The sequence below is a fragment of the Lontra canadensis genome, unplaced genomic scaffold (genome assembly GCF_010015895.1).
Source record: "Lontra canadensis isolate GAN:19392208 unplaced genomic scaffold, GSC_riverotter_1.0 scaffold130, whole genome shotgun sequence".
Taxonomy (NCBI): Eukaryota; Metazoa; Chordata; class Mammalia; order Carnivora; family Mustelidae; genus Lontra; species Lontra canadensis.
Genome location: NW_022631124.1, coordinates 3861545 through 3874138, shown reverse-complemented (window position 1 = coordinate 3874138; position 12594 = coordinate 3861545). Strand labels below are relative to the sequence as shown.

Here is a 12594-nt window from a genome sequence, read left to right as displayed (position 1 = left end):
GATGCTCAAATGATTGCACCACTGATTTTTTTTTTTTTTTAAATCACATCTGTTACCTATTGAACTCACTTTTACCCTAGGAAACAAATTGTAAAGCTTGAACAAAGCAGACTCACAAATTATGGGCCTTTCCAGCAAGGGTCCAATGACATACAAGGAAGCCCATCACAGGGCCAGCACCACTCCTCCGGATGCTTTGAAAAGTATGAACCAGTCGAGTCATCAGTGCAAGTCTAGGCATTATTTAATTGTCTTCCTATCAGTCTTGTCCCAGAGAGAGCAGAAACCCAGGGGCCATGTCTTCAGCTGATGTGCTTGTGCTGTAGGTAACCCAAAGTTCTGCCCGTGAATAGTTTCCGCAAGGGAGACGGGCAAATAAAATCAGCAGTCAACCCCTCATCTTAGCGGGAAATTCTCAGGCAACTCCAGAGAACTTCTTGATCAAACTTGTAAAATTATATTTTCTGTTTTACAAAAATGATGCAACAGGAAATTTGCAAAAATAGGAAAGCACAAGAAAGAACATTTTTAATTACTCCTAATGCCATCACTCAGTAACACTTGTTAGCTTTTGAGAATATGTTTTTCCTTTGTGTGTATGCATATGTGTGTTTTATGCATAACAGATTTACATGTATCTCTCTCTCTCTCTCTCTCACACACACACACATACGCACGCACACACACACACACCAGCTGTACTCACATGGGACGCACAGGCACAGGGACATGCGTGCACACACACACTGGAGAGCTCACTTTCTTGAGAGAACTTCCATTGCCATTTAGTGCCATTGCCCAGACTCCAACTCATTCTCCTCCCATCTTCTCCCCTCACAGCCATGTCTGCTGAGGGAATGACAAGCAAAACCTAATTCAGAAGGGGAAAAGCTTGCCATGTGGAGCCCTCACCCAAGGGGAACTCTGAGCTCATGTGGCCAAACGCTGTGGACAGGGGAGCCCTTGCTGACTTCTGGACCGTGTGGTTTTTGGCTTGCTCAGGCCATAGCGTGCTCTCCAAGTGGTAACCCGCTGCAGGGGAACGCGGTGGGTGTGCGTTCCTGGGCAGTGACACCAGCCTCACCTGGAGACGGGCGTCACGTAGTTTCCTGGGAACACCCCAGAAAGCCCAGTCCTCAGGGATGTCCCCTTGAACCAGCCATCCTGACACTTCTCTAGGACACGGTACATCTCGCCCTTCCGCAGCTCCAGCTCGTCGTTCTTCTGGGGCTTGTAAGCATATAGCGCCAAGTACCTATGGGAAGAAGAATGGGGCCAAGGATAAATGATGGCACGCAGGGGTGGGCCTATGCCATCTGGCATCACCTAGGTCACAGCTGGGCTCATCTTTGGATGAGTCCCCCCAAAAGGAAGAGCTGATTCCTGCAGGGCTTGTGGCCACCGTGCCTGACCTACTCTTCATGATAAATCACTACAGTGGCACAGGGAAGGGGGAGGACCCAGCACTGTGATTGCCCATTTAGAGAACCAGGTCCTAAGAGGTACAAGCAGGGAGGAGACAGAGCTCGGCCTCTTATTCCTAGAGCCCAGGTCACACTCCACAGCCCTATGTTGGCTGACCGGGACAGGCAGACCCTCAGCACCACCCTCCCGTCCAATAGCTCAGTGAGCCTGTGTGATTCAACCAAAGTCCTGGAGGATGGGCCAGAACTAGATCACAGGTCTTTGGATCCCACCTTCTAAAGCCTGATGCCCCCGGCCAGAGAAAACTCTAGGGAAAACCAATAATGAACCATCCAAGTTTGGGGCTGGATTTTCCTCATTTTATCTAACTAGACCCTGGCTTACCTGCCTGGTTCATTGACAGTCTGAGCTAGAGGAGACCTCAAAGGCCTTTTTAAAGAAAAGGCAGTCTAGTTAGGGTATTCTTGGTTGCATCCTTCCTTGCAATATTTGTGCTATGACTTATAATTTAAATTCTACTTTTCTCTTAAGCCTATTTGAAAACAAACCAAGAACAAACTCAGTGGTGTAAATCCTGGCCTAGGGTTTAGAAGCTGTGCCTGTAAGTTAGCCCATGACCCTGGAGGATGCCTCTTTTGTCACATACCTCATGATACCTCAATCTCCAACCCCACAGGGCACTTACTTTGGGATCTTGGGGAAATGGTTTTAAACTGATGGCACAAACGGTATCAGGCAACCATGTTGCTCACAAGATCCAGAGGGAAAGCTGGTGAGGCTTCAGCTCAATGAGAAACAGCAGATGAATTTTAAAGAAGTGTCATCTCTCGGGTCTCCTACCAGGACTGACGGCTTGGTGGGCATGTTCACCCCTCCCAGGGCCATGGGGATCACAGGTCTGGGGATCTCAGGAAGGCCCCAGAGCACTCTCCTGAACCTGGGAGAGGTCACCTCTCAGGAGGTGAATACGGAAATGGGAATAACTCACTAGGGTTCAAGCAAGAAGAAAGGAGGCCCCCTGAAGTCTCAGAGTCCGGCTAAGGAACATGCTACAAAGAATGAGAACTTGTAAAGATGTCCTGTCCCTAGCATAAAGTCAAATAAGGTAAAACAACATAAAAGCTGCCCCCCACAACTCCCGACCCTAAACACTGCATGTGTGCCTCTGCTTCATTCAATGGAGGCCTTGCCTGGTTAATTTCCTTTGTTTAACCCCCACTCCTCCCTCTTTCCTTAGGGATGAAAGGATGACTTACATCTTGATTTTTCTCTCTGTTTGAAAAGATAAACACCAATGGCCAGGAAGGATAAAGGAAGCCATCACTGGAGGGGACCCCCTTGCTTGTCATGGACAGAAAGATTCAGGTTTTTGAAGCAATGCCCAGGTGACAGAGAGAACCAGGGTGTCATCTGTTTTCACATCTGATGACTCGCAGGAGCTCTCTGATGGTGACAGAGGATGACCACACCCAGGAAAGTCACGTGACAATTGCGTTTGTGCCCCAGACGCTGGCTTGCCCTTTAATCTCTCGGGGGCGGCCTCATGTGGGGAGGCAAGGGCAGGATGAACACAAGAGGAAAGGAGAGTCGATGGCTGGGGCTGTGGGAGGCTTGTGAACAACAGCAACGCACGCCTTTTGTGCCTCCTCTCAAGGAAATTTAATTGAAGCATAAATTCTGTTTGTTTGCCTCCTCCTGTCTCTTCATGGGGCGAGAACAATCTCTTTGATTCTGTGAATACACAGCAGCCAGGAGCACAGTGCCAAGCTGGGGGTGACGGCACCTTGGGGTGTGCGTGCACGCAGCACAGACCTCAGCAGTCACATTTCCTTGGTCAGGCAGGGAGGAAGAACATGCTGCCTTTGTTCCCTTCGCCCAGCAGGGGTGACAGGGGCCAGGCTCTCATTCCTGGCTTGGTCAACAAGGCGTGGGCACCGGCATCCACTGCAGCCACGCCTGAAGGCCCCCGGAGAGCAGTAATGCCACCACACGAGGCCCACCACTGGCCTGTGCCCTGCCAGCTTCCTCCTCGGACCCCAGGCCCAGGAGGGGACGATGTCCCACACACCTCGGGCACGTCCTCCTCCTCCCTCTGGGCCCCCTGGGTGTCCAAGGACAGGGCCAGCAGGCCAGCACCTGTGTCCTCAGGTGGTGCTCCACAGCTTCCCACCTGCCTGGGCTCTGCCTGAACAAAGACCCCTTTTCCAAAGGCTGCTTTCATGTGCAGAGGTTCAAGACTGGCCGACCTCTTCAAAGAGGGCATCATGTTGGAGAGTTTAAAGGCCCCACTCTTCCACTCTGATCTCCCCGGTCGCAGGGGATATGAGGACTCCTAAGCAGTTGAGTCCTCCCATTACAGATCATCCTGTCCTCAGCCAGGATCCTGGTGCAAGGCAGCCAGCTGCCACTAGGAAGCCAGTCTAGCTCCAGAGGATGGCGACAGCCCCGGCAGAGAGCCCAGTCCAGCCTGGAGGATGGGGACCGCGAGTATGCGTCTCCAGCTGGGGTTACCAGCAAACCCTGGCTCAGGGCAGCTCTACACCAACGTGTCCCTCGATATGCTAAATTTGCCCTGATGCTCCCCTCTATCTGGAGCTCTCCTCTGTGCCCCTGCCGCCCTCCACTCCCCACTACACTGTACCCTCCACGAGGGTAGAGGTTTTTATCTGTCTTGATCACTACTCTATCCCCAGGATCTAAAATGTGTTTGGCATCGAGTTGACTCCCAATAAATTCTTGTTTTATAAAAGAAGGATAAAACAGGGGCTCTGGTGTTGAGATGAAGACGAAGACTGCTGAAGGGAAGTGTGTCTGTGTGTGCCACTGCATGTGTGTGGGCTCATCCTAGAAACAGTTCTGTACAGCCCCAAGGTCTGCCGGCTGACCTCGAACACAAAAACAAGCGCAAACATGTACCAGCTTTCCTCACTGGGGAGCCTGGTATGGAGATGGGACTGTGCCAGGAGGGGATGGGTACCATGGGGAGGCAAGAAAAGGCAGAAAGGACGGGGCTGCAGTGTACTGGTGTCTCAGCAGTGAGGAGAAGAGTGAAAAGGAGAAGCAGAGGGTGAACCACAGGGCAAGAGAGCAGAGAGATCTGAGTCTGTCCAGGAGGGAGCTGAACTGTCCTAGAGAACCCAGACAGACAGAAGCGGGCAGAGAAGGCAGTGAGCTGGGGGAGGGAGGGAAACAACTGAGATTTGAGAGGTGAATCAAATAGGGTGAATCAAAAAGCTTCTATTAACATTATTTCCAAACCGGTTTGTCCAGCTTCTGGGGGATCAAGGAGCCCTCTGAACAGGGGCCTGTGGGTGGCCTAGGGAATGGAGCTTTGATGAGGGACTGTCTCTTCGCCCCTCCACCTATCCTTGCAGCCCCTGGGACCAGGGTGACTTCTGCGTGCCACCTGAACCGTCCACCCGCTCAGTGGATATTGAAGCTATGGATGGGGGACACCTGCCCAGTCATGCGCGACCCTCCCAGTGAGCGGACAGACCCCAGGCAAGCATATAAGGCTCACGTTGGCTCAGCAGCCCAAGGCACCTGCACTGGCCCACAGCATTCTCAGTGAGTGACGTGCATTAGCACCCAACTTTCACAGTGGGGGAAGCACACTGCAAATCTTAAAAACCAAGCAAGTGTTAGCAAGTGCGATAAATACCCCAGGAGCCATCGGAACTGACAATCATGTTCGAGATCCTGGGGGAGCAGCCATCAAATAATTGAAAGTTAACTGTCTTTTGGGAAGGAGGCGATTCGTTCCCTGAACATTTGAGGATCTCCATGACATTAAATAGAACAAAGACTTTGCATTCAACTCTTAGCACAAAAAGGGAGTTTCCATCCTTCCCCATCAAAACAACAATGAAAAAAAAAAAAAGATTCATTACATCATGGGCCTCAAGCCTCCCTGATTAAGTCTTTTAAGTCAGAAAAGGCTTCTATCAAACTTCCATTGTTATTTCAAAGGAACACAGAATAGTTCCTGATGACAAAAACAGGAAAAAGACCAAACCTGGAGATGAATGTGGCGGGACACCACTGCCCCGTCTGTCCGACTGGGCTAAGCGTGTGGGTCTACGGAGCCCTGGAGCAGGGGTACCGACACCAGCCCCACAGCCCGCCTGTCACATGCTCTAGCATGGGACCTGCTGACAGACAGCATCACGGCTGTTAGTTTGCGAACAGACAGGCTTGGATCTCGTGCTACCTTGAGAGATCTGGATTCTTAGCTGCGGAAGCTGGTGTTTCCTTCACAGTTTCTGGTCTTCTACTCATTCAACATTCAGTGGACAGGCCTCTTTGGGGGCTAACAGTGTCATTTCCAGGAATGCCATCACTTCCAAGGGACGACACACTCCTCTTCTTCAAAACACGTCTTTAACTCTCAGCTGTACCTCAAAAACTCTAACTGCACCTTCTTTATAAGAGGTCTGTCCGGGAGCCCTAAGAACAGTCATGCCGTGGGCCATCAGCCCGGCTGGACGAGGGCAGGAGCGCAGGTGTCAACATCTCACAGGATCTTGCCTAAACCCCATGTGAACTTGTTGCCAGGGTGAACCTCAGGTCACAGCTGAGAAAACGAAGGCTCCGAACGGTGAGGATCTGTGTTTCTGCCGCGACTGGGAAGCAGGCGGGGCTCTACGGCCTGCCAATGGGCAGGGCACCACCAGAGGCCCTGGGGGAGGCTGGCGGGCCCCACCGAGGTCAGGCCGGGCCAGGCTGGGTTCTGGAGCCAGGGAGCTCCTGCGGCCACGGCACCGGGAGGCACTGCTCTGGTCTGCCTCAGGACACTGATGCGCGTGCTCTTTCCATCTTTATTTCCAGTTTGTTCTGTGGACGAGTGAGCTCTCCTCTGGTCTCAAAACTTCAAGTCTGGCCTCTAGGTGTGTGTTGCTGGGGGAACTGGAATGTAAATAAATCTGACTTCACCTTGAAAAATCTCTGCCCTTCCCACTTCTTTTTCCTTTGGGTGCCTCAGAGAGAAAAGCAGAAGCAGATGGCTGTGCAGGTCCTCATTTCTGCACGAGGTGTCTGTAGATCGTCCCTGGCCCGGGGCTCATGCTGGGGAGGGGCGCTGGGAAGGGTGGGGGGATCCGTTTTCTTTAGGGATGGCCCCGCCCACGGCGAGCCAGACACCTCCCGCCCTCCTGGTCCTTGCTCTGCGCACCAACAGCCACAGCAGTGCCACTTCCTCACTCCCTCTCTGCCCTTGTCCCCTCTGCAGCACACAGCCAGAACGGCCTTGCTGACAGTCTCTGAGCCGGCTGGATGCCCCCACCCCAGTGCTCAGAGTGCCAGGCCAGTCCTTCTGGAGCCTGCAGAGGCCATGCAGTCCTGGCACGGAAGAGGCAGCCCCCATACGGTCCTCATCCTCACGGTTCCCAGGGCCCACGTTCACTTTTTATTGCTTCAGAAGTCCTCTTCAGCTCCACACAGACTTCCACGACGGCTCAGGGTCATCTCAAAAACATGTGTGGGTCAGACAGGGATGGCTCCCGCAGGCCCAGAAGTCACTTCACACACAAAGGTTGGTACTAAAAATACCTTATTGAAGGCAATCATAGAAGAATGTGGTTCAGAGAGCCTTCTTTCCCACCATCCTGTGGGTTATATGGGGCTTTCAGGTTATACTCCTCCTCCAGCCTGAAGGGGTGAGCCTGAGGGTGGGCCTCAGGACCCCCACTTCCTCCCCCGGGGTGCTCTTGGATGGAGGGCATGCACATGGAAGCATCCGTCAGCGGTGGCCCCTCAGCCTGGCATCACACACTGTCTGCTTTTACCAGCAGCCTGGACATCTCCAAGGACACCGTCACTCACCCGCATCACTTGCTCATTTCTGTAGCAAGATGTTCACTTGTGTTAATTATCTACAGTTTTCTTCAGCTCTAATCAAGGAATGAATTGAAGTATTTTAGTGCCTTCATTAATTTCACACCCTTTCTCCTCTATATGGCTTGCACATGTTTCTTCTAGAATAAGTAAAAGATTCTTTTCAGTTACTCCTGTGAAGAGTTCTGCTCCTGCCCTTCTGGTTACCAGGGTCACAGCAGCTCAGGTTAGCAAGTTGACTTTACCATTCAACGGATGTCTACAGAATGACGGCCATGTACGGCCAGGTGGTGGAGGAGCCTGCCCCAGGAGCACCCACTCTGGGGAAGGTGGAGACAGCACAGGTGCATGTCAGGGTCTGCAGGGGATGCAATGGGGTCAGGGAAGAAAGCCACTGAAGTCCCCCTGTAGGAGGTAGCAGCCGAGCTGGGGAGGAGTGAGCCGATGCCAGCTTGCAGACGAGGCTGCAGGTGCACACGCTTCTCGGGGAGAACAGGGAGCATTTGGGGAAATATCATGAAGCCATGGAGTGGCCAGCCCTTCACCCAGGACTTCCAGTCCACAGGCAGCCCCACTCCCCTCGCCCCACCCTCCTGGGCTTTCTCTGGCTCCCATGAAGCAACTCCCAGACCTCACAGGCGGCATACAAGCAGTCACATACTTCAGAAGGCTCTTGGGTTCCCCCCAGGGGTAAACTGTACCCCTCTGTCTGTGGAAGTTTCCTTCCCAGATGGTGAGCTGCGCTCAGGTCTCTGAGCGAGGAGGCTCTCAGAGCCCACAGCCCTGCCTGCCCTTGGCTCACAGGTACGCAGACCCACAGGCACTGGGACAAACAGGGAGCAGCGTCCGGCTTGTGTTGGCCCACCTGACACCTGTGCATCTGCCCCTCCAGCAGGAGAGAGTCCTAAGCACGGCCTCCACAGACTGGGCCAAACGGGTGAGACCCTGGAGCTGGCTCAGCCCCCTCCCCTCTGCCTGCCCCTTTGGTCCTCACTTCCCTGTCTGGCTCTCAGACGCCTGCATTAAAGTGGAGGGGAGAATTTTAAGCCCCAGTCTGAGTGGGCCTACTCACAAGCGTACTGTAACGCTGTAGCACTTCCAGATGGGCCTTCCCTGACCTGACACTTGTTTCCGTCCCTGGGAGGCACGGTGGCTCATGCAGACGAAACACAGCAAACCCAATAGCTGGGGTGGACTTTGGGTGGCTTCCCAACACTATAGAAGCTAGCAGGGAGGGCACAGACCCCACAGATCTGAAGACTAGTAGCCACCTCCATGCACTGCATGGGCAAACTGAGACCCCTTTTCTGTGTTTCAGGGCCACTGGGTCCCTGAAAGGCCATGCCAGCACACACCTTTCTATGCTAGGAGAAGGACACAAGACCTTCTTGCTACCTAAGGCAGAACTGAGGGGTCCGGTCTTTTAATCACGTGGGCTCGTGACCCAGGCATAGGACCTAACCTGTGGTGGTCAAACCCACGTGTTATGAGGATTACTGAATGAGGGCCTATGGGAGGGACTGCAGCACTGACTGACCTCAGCCCATACCGTGGGGCACTCCCCGAGGCCCCAGGGTCGTTCCCATGTGCAGACTCCCCAGCTCCCAGCGGCATACTTGTTGCTGCAGCTGTTTTTTAGAAGGCAGCTCTTCTCACGTTCAGTCTCAAACTTTTGCACATGACTTGTGTTCACTTTTGGAATAACAGTCAGATAAAGAGCAACCATGGTCCCCCCAGAGACCTGTCACCATACCCGTGGGACGGCTGACTTGTTGGAGCTAAAGAGGATGGGCAGGTTGGTCCCCTACTTGCTGGTCTGAGGTCAGCCTCATCTTCTCCTCCCTGGGAATCAAATTAAAACATGTGATTTCAAAGGTCACACTCTCAAAATGGATCCTGCGGAATGCTGTACAGGGTGCCCCTGCCCTGGAGCTAGTTCCACAGCCACAGTGAGCTCACGTTTAACTCTCAACAGACAATCCGGGTCACACAGGTCATGATTCATCTGTTGCTCAGACGTACTTGCCATCTTTTCAACGATATTATCTGACTCATCAGTTTCCCTTCTGTTACTCAGATGAAAATCTCCACCCAAACAGGAACTCCGTGCTCTGGGGGGAGGCAGATGGGGAAGGGGGCAGGGGGCTGGGAACTACAGTGGCCTCCTCACTTTCCAGGGCAGAGCAGGGACAAGAGAAAGAGGTCACTCCATACTTACACCAAATTAAAAAGCCTCCACAACACAGAAGGCCTGGGCATGGCTGAGGCCTCAAGTATATACTCACAGTACTCTTGGACTGTGTTCATAACCTTTGGGTCTCAAAGACAGAGCAGCCTTCTTGGTGGCTGATCTGATGTGTAAGAGTCAGAGGCTTTGGGCTGATACCAGAAGCCCTCTGCACCCTGGATGGGAAGGCATTGGCAATCAGAACAAGGAAAAAGTTACTGAAATAGCCTGTGTGCCAGGCATTCTTGTGGGGGGGACCCCAAAATGAAACACCTGGGCCTTGTCCTTGAAGAGCTTCCTGTGTCCTGCCCCTCATTTGGGCAACCACATTAGTGCCTCACAGTCTCCTGGGGATGCTGGTCTGCTTCCTCAGGGAAGGGGTCCTGCATCCAGTTTTTCAAGAAGAGCAAAGTCCTTCCCTGTTCCTCCTTGGCCCCCCCGGGTATGAGTGGATGCCATTGGCTTATTAGGACACCAGGTCAGAAGATAGCACCTTCTGTCCAATGATAGTGAAAAGTTGAATTTCAACCTAGAGACACCTAAACGTAGCTTACTAATCTATATTCCCTTCAGGAAGCTAGGTAAAAAATAGGTAAGTCTTGATTTCCTTTTGTTTCTTTGGTTGTGGGAATAACGCAGTCACAGCATGGGCAGATAAAGGGAGATGCTCAGATATTTCCTATCTGCCAAAGCTTCTAGGAAACCTTCTGAAGCTTTGCAACTTACTTTTTCAAAAGGCATTTTTTGGGTTTGTTTGTTCTTGTTTTTCGCTTGGAATACCTTCTGTTCGGCAAAAGTGCAGGTTCTAAGTGTCCTTTTGACCAGCACTGGGGCTGTGGGATGATCTACTTTGCCATATTGTTTGCCAGATTCATATTCTCCACCTCAAAACATTCATTCAAGTAACTGAGCTCATTGCCAAATAAAAGAGTAGAAGGCAGTCTAATTTCTCAGCACACTATTTAAATGGAGAATTTTTAAACGGCACGTAGCTCTTAAGAGCTGTGATTTGACAAGAGCAAATTTTCTAAACAAGATAAGCGTCTCGCTTCCTGGCACTGATTCATCTGGTTCTATTTGGGGATGACATGCAGCTGCGATGATATAAGTTGCCAGAACCGTGGGGCAGTCGTGGCTGCGAAACACGGAGCTACGTCTGAGCACTGGGTAACTAGCCACTGCCCCGGGCTGACAAGACCGCCTGCCGCTCGGGCCCCCACTGCCCCCACACCCCGTCCTCCCAGCCCCCTGAGAACATCCCCGTGCTACGGCTGGTGAGCCTTGGCTGGCCAGTGCCTGCGCCCCTCAAAATCTGAATATCCCCCTTCTTATAAATGTTCCGGGGACAGTGACATTGAAAGAACCTGACAAACTTTTGTTTTCCACACTCTCTTGTCAGCAGTATTGCAGGATGCAACTAAACTGACTAGTTGACTAACTGACTAGTTGACTAACGGACCGGTTGATAACAAATCAGAAATCCTCCAGAAACCATCCGTGTACATGCTAGCAGAGGTGGGAGGGAGGAGCCAAAGGCACAGGACCCCGAAAACAGAAAGGGCAGCTCACACGTTGAGGGGCAGCTGGACTTTGGGAGCGGTGCCTTGCTGTTCAGCCGCTGGGGCGGGTCCGGGCGAGGAAGAGGAGTCCTGGAAACAGACAAGATAGGACAGGAGTGAGTTGACAGGAGGCTCCTGCCCCAGGGAAGAGAAAGGCAAAGTCAGGCTGAAGCCCAGAGGCACCTGTTCTCCCCTCACTGGCCTCACCTTCCAGCCTTCAGAACTCTCAGGTCCCACATGTCTGGGTTTTTTGTTAATAACATTTTTTTTTTTTTTCCAGCCCAGTGAAGGAGCTTGGTGGCCGTGGACACCAGTCCTGAACCAGCTTCCAAGTGCCCCCCAGGAATGGCTCAGAGAGTCACTCTTTGGATTGGGGTCTGGATTGGACAGCACTGCACCGTGTGTCATGTAGAAGGCAGTGTGGGGACACCTGTTTTTATTCTTAGAACTTAAATTAATTGCTCCTGCATTTGCCAAAGAAGACCCAAACAAAGCACGATGATCTTGCTGAGCGGATTTTTGCACAGAGAATCCTGGAGACCCAGCTGCAAGGGGCCATGCTGTCCCCAACCCCTCACCACCTGCCTTGCCTGTCCTGCCTCAGCCCTCCCCAAGCAGCACCCCTCTTCCTGGGGAGAGGTATTAGATGCCACAGTGAGTGGAACTATGTCCCCCCAAGAGATGCCCAAGCCGTAGTCCCCGATACCTGTGAAGGGAACCTTGTTTGGAATAAGAGTCTCTGAGGATAGCGTTTAAGGTAAGGATCCTGAGATGAGACCACCCTTGATTACAGTGGGCCCTAATTCTGGTGCCGAGTGTCCTTCTAAGAGACAGGAGAACAGAGACACCCAGAGGGGAAGAAAGGCCATGCGAAGACGGAGGCTGAGATGGCAGTGAGGCCAGGGATCCAAGCAGCTAGAAGCTGGGAGAGATTCTCCTACAGTCACCAGAAGCGAGCAATCCTGCCAACACCTCGATTTCAGACTTCTGACCTAAGAACTGATAGAGAATAACTTCCTGGTGCTTTGAGCACCCCCGGTTTGTGGTACAGTTAGAGAAGCCCCAGGAAACTGGTACAGATGGGGGTGTCTAGGGGTGTCAGGAGGCGGGTGGGATCCATGACCCTCAAAGCTGAGGGAGCCAGGGGTCTCCTCCCTTCCTAGAGGGTCCCTTTTAGGCCCCCCAACAAGGGACAAGGATTCTAGAGGGAACTGCATCCAGAGGAACGGGGAGCCAGGCAGGCCTAGAATAAGCCTCAGGAGCGGCCCATGCCACCAGGCAGGTGGGGGAGTGGGCTGCGGGGGCCCTGCCCGTTGCTCTGACTGGCAGAGATGGACATGACAGCAGGTGTAGTCCTCAGGTGGGTGAAGGTCACTAGAAGCAGAAATCACCAAGATGGAATGAGAGAGGCCCCAGCAGTTGCTCTGGGTCAGCAGGACCACCGTACAATGCAAGGGACCTTTTCTTGCTTGCGTGGAGGGCTGAGGGCCGCATTTCTCATGAACTCGCTGACCAGTTCTGACCTTGCTCCGCTGATGAGCTCCGTGTGCG

The 12594-nt window shown here is 52.7% G+C and overlaps 1 protein-coding gene across 2 annotated transcripts in view; it reads right to left on the bottom strand.

Moving 5' to 3' along the window:
* The window catches only part of SH3RF3 (SH3 domain containing ring finger 3), a 368261-nt gene that overhangs the window by 79156 nt on the left and 276511 nt on the right, over positions 1-12594 (bottom strand). For both annotated transcript variants that reach the window (XM_032842452.1, XM_032842451.1), the window contains exons 5-6: positions 11054-11133; positions 1085-1255 (exon numbers count right to left, since the gene is read on the bottom strand). In XM_032842452.1, coding sequence (XP_032698343.1) covers positions 1085-1255; positions 11054-11133 — 251 coding nt within the window. The remainder of the gene's footprint in view (positions 1-1084; positions 1256-11053; positions 11134-12594) is intronic.